Source organism: Cornus florida, unplaced genomic scaffold (genome assembly GCF_030987335.1).
Source record: "Cornus florida cultivar Cherokee Brave unplaced genomic scaffold, ASM3098733v1 CherokeeBrave_3.0.0_Hap2_Chr01, whole genome shotgun sequence".
NCBI classification, from domain to species: domain Eukaryota; kingdom Viridiplantae; phylum Streptophyta; class Magnoliopsida; order Cornales; family Cornaceae; genus Cornus; species Cornus florida.
This window is the reverse complement of record NW_026775571.1, coordinates 111,500,334-111,508,117: the sequence shown is the minus strand read 5'-3', so window position 1 is coordinate 111,508,117 and position 7,784 is coordinate 111,500,334. Positions and strand designations below refer to the sequence as shown.

The 7,784-nt window shown below is 36.6% G+C and overlaps 1 protein-coding gene across 1 annotated transcript; it reads right to left on the bottom strand.

Annotated features, from left to right (window-relative positions):
- Window positions 1-334: 334 nt before the first annotated feature.
- Window positions 335-1,384, bottom strand: LOC132280827 (uncharacterized). Its single transcript, XM_059782585.1, has one exon. The coding sequence runs from the start codon at window positions 1,382-1,384 to the stop codon at window positions 335-337; it is 1,050 nt and encodes a 349-aa protein (XP_059638568.1).
- Between the last annotated feature and the right edge of the window lie 6,400 nt (window positions 1,385-7,784).

Genomic DNA, 7,784 nt, shown 5'->3' with positions numbered 1-7,784 from the left:
CTAGCTTTTGATCCTTATTCACTAGTCAATTCAACGGCTTCTCCAACCTTTGCATGTATTTTAATCCACGTAAACAACATAAACCCATTTCAGCCCAAATTATAGCCACGTCACTGCCCAGTAATTCTGCCGAGAATGTTTAATTTCAAACCAATACTTACTGCCACGTTAATGCCCATGTAATTACCAAAATGGGTGTCAACAATGCCCCCCCAATTTTGGTAGCTGTTTTAACCCTTCTGCTTCCAAAATTCAAATAAAACCCATTGCATCGAGTTGATACACACACCATAAAACCACCCACTATCATTCTTATTCCAGTTTCATAAATGGCTTAAGCTGAACACTCACTCTTTATATTTGACTTATTAGAGGCTTTCTTTTCCTCCATAAGTTCAAAAATAATGGGTTGATACTTCTTCAAATACCTTCCATTTATTAGTCTTTCATGCACCTCACCATCCAAATCCTTCAACTTATATGCACCTCCATGTAACACCTGATGAACTATATATGGTCCATTCCATGTAAGTGACCACTTGCCATAAGTTCTGTCTACTTTTCCAGGTGGGAGAATTGTTTGCCAAACCATATCACCCTCTGCAAATGACTTGAACTTCACCCTTTTGTCGTAAGCCTTCATTACATTTGCTTTATGGACCATAAGGTGGTCTAAAGCAAGTTTTTGAACCTCATCTAAATCCTCCAACTCAGCAAGCATAGCTTCATTGTAATCGGCAGGTATAAGATTATGTTGTAGAGCTACCCTTGCCAATTTTACATTTAACTCCATTGGCAACACAGCATCATGGCCAAAGGTTAACCGATAAGGAGTTGTTCCTGTACTTGTTCGCTTTGAATTTCTATAAGCCCACAAGGCTTCTGAAAAGGTTTCATGCCAACACCTCGGCTTGTCCTTTATCATTTTTACAATGATTTCAATTACAACTTTATTCGAAGCCTCAGCCTGACCATTCCCTTGAGCATAATAGGGTGTTGAAGTTACTATTTTTACTTGCATATCACAGCCGAGTTGCAATACTTCTCCTGCCCGAAACACAGATCCATTATCGGCAACAATTGTTTCTGATAAACCAAATCGGTAAAAGATATGTCGCTCTAAAAACTGTATAACAGTATTACCAGTTACTGATACATATTCCTCGGCTTTTACCCTTTTGGTGAAGTAATCGGCAGCTAAAATAATCCAATGATAACCTTTTAATGGAGGAGGATTAATCTTGCCGATTAAGTCCATGGCCCAACCTCTGAAAGGCCATGGTTTGACTAATAATTGCATCTCTATTGCTAGAACCCACTGCATTAGGCCATGCTTTTGACAATCTGTACAACCCTTTGCATAGGCCATGCAATCTTTCTTCATTCTAGGCCAATAATATCCATATCGGCGTATCAACCATCTCATTTTGATGCTGGCTTGGTGAGCTCAACATATTCCTTCGTGTACCTCTGCCATAATCTTTAAACCTTCAAACTTGCTAAAACATTGAAATAGTAGACCATCATCAGCCGATCTTTTATAAAGATCTCCATCCATAAGTACATAATCGACTGCACTTCTTTTTATTTTTCGATCGGCTTCTGGAGTTGGATGTGGTAAGAATAAGATGTAAGGAATCCACCAATCATCATCATCTAACTCGGCAACATCAGTAGCGAAAACCTCTTCCATAATTTTTATTTTTGAGGGATGCCGATTTTGGGAATGGAATCGGCTAGATATATATTCTAGCCGATTTTACTTTTCTGCCTTTTCATGACTGTTGCTAGAATGATCCTGCCGAGACTCTTCACCAGGCTTAATTGGGAAGGTAAGCCACTCGAGAATTCTTTTTTTCTTTGGTTGAACCTCCATTGGCTCTTCTTCTTTAGGTTTTTGCTTGCCTGACACCTTCTCAGCTTCATGACGATTTTCTTGCTTGGCTAAGCTTATTACATTAGTAGATGCGATTGTAGGGAATGGATTGGTATCCACCTTCATGGTTTCCAAAGTTTTCTCCGGGAATTTTAAAGTACCTTCATCAATAGCTTTCTGCAATACATCTCGTAGAACAGTACAATCATTAGTAGCATGGTTCCAAGAGTTATGATATTTAGAATACTCTTTTCCTTTCAGGTCACTTGCCGATGGAATCTTATGCCCTTTAGGCAAAGATATCATTTTATCGGTCATCAAGTGATGAAAGATTTGATCTGTTTTCGACAAGTCGAAAGAATAACTTCTCCCAGTATCGGCAGGACTTTTCCTTGCTGTCGGTGCCGATGTGGTCGTTGATGTTGCATTGCCCCCCGCGGTTGGCTTAGGTTTAACCAACGCCTCACAAATGTATGGTTTTTTTTATATTGACCTCTACAACGTCAACTTCTAGTTCATCTCTAACTTCTGCCGAGAATACCTCATAATTAGGGTCCTTGTACCAAGTACCCTTAGAAGAATTCTTCATTTCTTTCTTTTCTTTTAGTATTTCCTCATACCAAGAAGCTCTGTCTGCCAAATTGAAGAGATCTTGAAACTCGACCCCATCAAACCTCTTGCGGTGTTCAATGTCTAAACCGTTCAATGCCAACTTGATGCATTCTGGTTCTGGCAAACTTACTCGACATTTGAGTTTAGCTTTTCTAAACCTAGCCACGAAAGTTTCAACCGATTCACTCAGCAACTGAGATAAACGGGATATGTCTGCCAGCGTAGCCTCTATCTCTGTTCGGTAGAATTGGGTATGGAAGGCTTCCTCCATTTCATCCCAAGTCTGAATAGAGTTAGCTGGTAAGTTTCTATACCATTCAAACGCCGCCTCGGTAAGAGAACTAGAGAATAATCTCATCCTCAACCAAGGAATTAGGCCTGCTTCACCACATTGTGCTGTGAACCTCGCAATATGTTGCGCTGTAGAAAAATTCTCTTCACCACTGTATATAGAAAAATCAGGATACCGATAATTTCTAAGCAACTCATGGGCATCGACATGATCAGGATAGGGCTTTCTGTATACTGGCCGAGCACATTTGCGACCCTGTGCCACTTCGGCCTGTATTAAAGCCAAAATCTGAGCCCTATCGATCCCTGCATTTATTCTTGGAGGATCATTTGGGTGCCGCAGAATGAATAGATTAACCCACTCCCTTTATGGATCGGCATTCACTTGCACCCCAGCAGTTGTTGGAGGTATCAATGGATTGAGCCTACCTTGGTTTAGATGGCCGATACTTTCTTGCTGATTTCTCACTGGTGGAATCGGCTGCTCATTGGAACGCTGCACAGGCTAATCATTCATTAATAGCTGGAACACCGGCACAGGATTCACCACCAACGGATTTGATAAAATTGGCGGATTTCCCATTGGTATGCCAAGTGTATGATTCGGCACATTGTTGATCGTAACACCCAAGTCCTGCATTTGGCAGTACGGTGCTTGTTCGAGGTCCTTAGGATATATGAACCAATGGTGTCGTCAAACGCTGAAATATGGACTCATTGACGTAAGATGCTTCAGCCTGATCTTGTCGGCTTTGATTCACCGGTATATCATTTGGTTTAACTCCCCTGTCATCGACCTCATTTCATGCATTTGAGCAACCAAAAGTTGATTTGATTCTCCCATTTGAGACCTTACCTCGCCGATCTGTGCTTGCTGGGCATCGATTTTTTGCATAATTGATTCTAGTACCCGACTCAAAGGGACGTTGGATGGAATAGATAAATCGGCATCATCGCCTACGCCGATCTGTGGATTTTCTTTGTCAGTATTATCTCCTGTATTCACGCTTTTCAAACCTCTTAGCTTTGGAGGCATCTTTATTATAACTTGCTCACCTGATGGGGTCCCACCGGTTGTGCCAAAAATGTTAACCCTAAAAATCGGCTCCTAAGATCCGATTCTAAATTGATGTCGTGCGGGTGTACCAGAACCAATTATATGGTTCAAGTATGAATTGTCAACTGTAGTCTCTTTGAGAATATTGACTATCAGGTGATGCGAGGAGAAAGAGAACAAATATAATTCATCTTTGAGTTCTAATTGCCTTAATTAAAAGGACTTTATCAGTGAGTAATATATAGTAATAATTGAGAGAATAGAAAGGGGAGAAAATTTAGATATAGAAAGTGATAGGGAGAAGAGATAGAGAGATAGAGATATAGGAAGGGAAATAGAACAAGACTGAAATAGAGATGGGGGAAAGATATAGATAGCAAGGATGCTATTTGGGGAAAGTGCTTGAGAAAGCAAACAAATAAATTAAAGGATTCTGAGGGTGCTGGACCCTAGTACAGCATGCCACTTTATTTATTTATAGAATAATTCGTAACTAAATCCTACACGCAAGTATTTTTCTTGCATTACAACTCTTATATCAAACAACTATAAATTCAAAATAAACAAATCCTAGAGATAACTATCACCATTTAACTAACACAAACTAATCGATATATATTAAAATTATATAACTAAACTTATCTAAAAGATAAATACTAGCTTTTGATCCTTCTCCACTAGTCAATTCAAAGGCTTCTCCAACCTTTGCAAGTATTTTAATCCACGTAAACAACATAAACCCATTTCAGCCCAAATTATAGCCACGTCACTACCCAGTAATTCTGCCGAGAATGTTTCATTTCAAACCAATACTTACTGCCCGTTAATGCCTATGTAATTACCAAAATGGGTGACAACATATACATGTAAGATTACGGTGTTATGTATTGAAATATAATATAATATATGCTTCAATATTATGTTTACAAGTACCAATTATTTTAATTATTTAATACTGTCCTAAACTGAATATAAGAAGGGTTTGACTAATTCCTTACATTTAGGAGTGTCAAAATTTGGCACAATACGCCACCATAATTTGAATACGTACAAAATAAGTGGGTTTATGTTTGATTTAATGTTTATGTTTGATTTAATCATACTTGTGTCGTAATTATGTCTACTCATTTTGACACGATAATTAAACGTATCGTATTCATGTTTGACTCAACAACTTATTTATAATCCAAACATGTCTGATAAAAATGTTGTGTTTATATTAAAAATGATTCATTTAACCAAGTCTGATAGATAGGCGCGTCATGTTTGTGTCAAAAATGACATAAACATGTGTTGTTATTTCATATTAAATTTCAACTCATTTATTAAATAAATTACCCATATTATGTTAATTGTATAATAACATAATAAGCGTATCGCATTCATGTCAGAATTTCTTAATCCGAAAACAATGGATGAGAAATTTGAGGCCTGCGCCTCAATTAGGCTGCCAATAAGTGCGGACACAAGCTCAACTGACTAAAGTCGTGACTTGTGACTCGGGAGACATATGTTCGCACCTCTCGTACTTCATGGAGGTTGGACCAAACCACTCATCAGGTGATCAGCTCAGATAGAGTTGCTTGGCCTGATAAGTCTTTAAGGCCAAGGCTTTGAGAACATAGAAAAGGGATAACCTTTCCAAAAAAAAAAAAAAACATAAAAAATGGATATATTTTGTCGTAAATAGTAATCTTGTTCGTTTTGTTGTATCGATGGACATCATACAAAAACGATCTGTCAACACCAATTACTACTACTCCTTTTTTAACTAATAGTTGCTTATCATTTTGGCTAGTTATAAAGAAAATGTCAACTCAACCATTTTGGCTAGTTATAAAGAAAATGTCAACTCAACCAACAAATCAGTGGAGTTCCATGTGCGTGGATTTGTAAAGTAAAACAATGAAAAATGATATTTAGCATATAAATTTAATCTGATCCGATTTGTTAGGTTTATAGCTTTAAATTTATTGATTTTGTGCAAGTGAGATTTCATGTAATATATCCCACTTGCATGTAATTTATGATTAAAAAATTGATTAGATGTGGATCAATTAATTATAGGGGTGAGTATCATACATAGTTCACCATTAGACCCTCCACCATTACCGGTGAAGACTAGCTACTGCTACTATTATTGGGGGATGGAAGGGTGCATCGTTTTTCGTTGTATCCTCTTAATTTATTGAATTTTATCGGGCCCAAGAAATGACCTGTACCTCGATCAACGACTCGTATCATCGTTTTCAAGAAATGTGTGAAAACCCAAAGTCAAATGATCAGTTGTTTTTTCTACAAAGTGAGTTCTGATTAAACAAATTAAGCCACCAAATTGCCCCTAATATTAAGCATTCTACCTCATGATTATTATACTCATTATAGTTTTATTAATTTAACATATGAACAAAATAATATTTTCTAAACTGTCTAAGGATGTTATAGGATTTTAAGTAAATTTTAAGAATGACATTAAAAAAAATTCAAGTGTCAAATTTTACGACAGCATTACTCTGATCTAAACTAGAGAGGAGAAGCCAATATTATATTTTAGACAATTTAAAAGCGTTAGAAATCTTTATGAAAGCTATTTGGAAATTCTAATAGTCATCAGTCCAGCAATCATGTATTTTTTGTGAATTGAATATCATGAAGTTTACACTGCACTTTGGGCCTGTATTAAGCTGGCCCAATTATTTGCATCCTTAGAGTCCAAGGAAGAATAGGTGGGCACAAAATGGCAAGCTAATCCCAAACCCTAAACCCTCTATACTCCTAGGTTGATTTGAGTGTCCAATACCTTGTGAAGAAGAGAACTAGAAAGAAAAGGAATGGCTAATTTCACAAAACTCTTTGAAATCTTTATTTATCAATAACCACCATGAATTAAAAAAATAAATAAATAATGATATAGGATTCAAATTTCCCCATCTCTATTACTATTTGTCGAGTTTTTTGCCCCAAAAAAAAAAAAGAAAAGAAAAGATAATCTTAAAATAAAATAAAATAAAAATTCACCTTTATTTTATTTTTTAAAGTACATGTATCAATCCCATAACATACGCACCATTCAAATCAAGAATGTGATTCGAAAATGAAATGTCAAAAATTTAAAGACAGAAACTCACGATTTATTAGTAAGGGAACCTCTTGAAATATATAGGCCATTGTGGTCCCAACATAATAAATTAAATTTTTTTTTTTTTCTTCTTTCTATTGGCAAATTGTAAAAAACGACAAACTTGCGAATTCCAAAAGATTCTATTGAAAACAAATTCTAATAACTCATTGGATAAAAATGGCGGAACAAACCAGGAACCCATTCCTTTATTTTGATACGTCATGCGCTAACTCTACAAGTGAAATAGATATTGAAATAGTAAATTATTGCCAATGAAAGCTATTTTTTAATTTGATTGCTAAAATTTAGTTTGAGTCCATGGACTTCTGATTGGGCTGTAATCGACAGATAATGGCCCAACTTAATAAAAACCATTGCGGATCAATAGCCCAGATTATCCATGGACATCTGATTGGGCTGTTATCGACAGTATGGTGGCCCATCTTAATAAAACCAACCCGGTTCAAATAGCCAAGATTACCCGTGGACATCTGATAGGCCTGTAACTTACAGCATAGTGGCCCAGCCTTATAAAAACCAGCCTGGATCAAATAGCCCAGATTATCCATGGACTTTTGATTACCCTGTAATTTACTGTATGGTGGCCCAGCCTAATAAAACCTTACCCGGAACAGATAGCCCATTACCTATTGTTCACTTTTTGTTACTGACATTATTATATATGCAGCACAGTTTTCTGTACTAGTGTTTTTTTTTTTTTTTTCCATTGTTTAATAAATCCTTTATTTTTCAACCCATTCCCTCTATATTACTCAAAAATAATGGACACAATAAATCTAATCAATTGGAATTGCGAAAATTCTGGA

Bases quoted from the DNA above. Each gene is read 5' to 3' on its own strand.
- LOC132280827 (XM_059782585.1), bottom strand. From the start codon at position 1,384: ATGAAGAAAGATTGCATGGCCTATGCAAAGGGTTGTACAGATTGTCAA.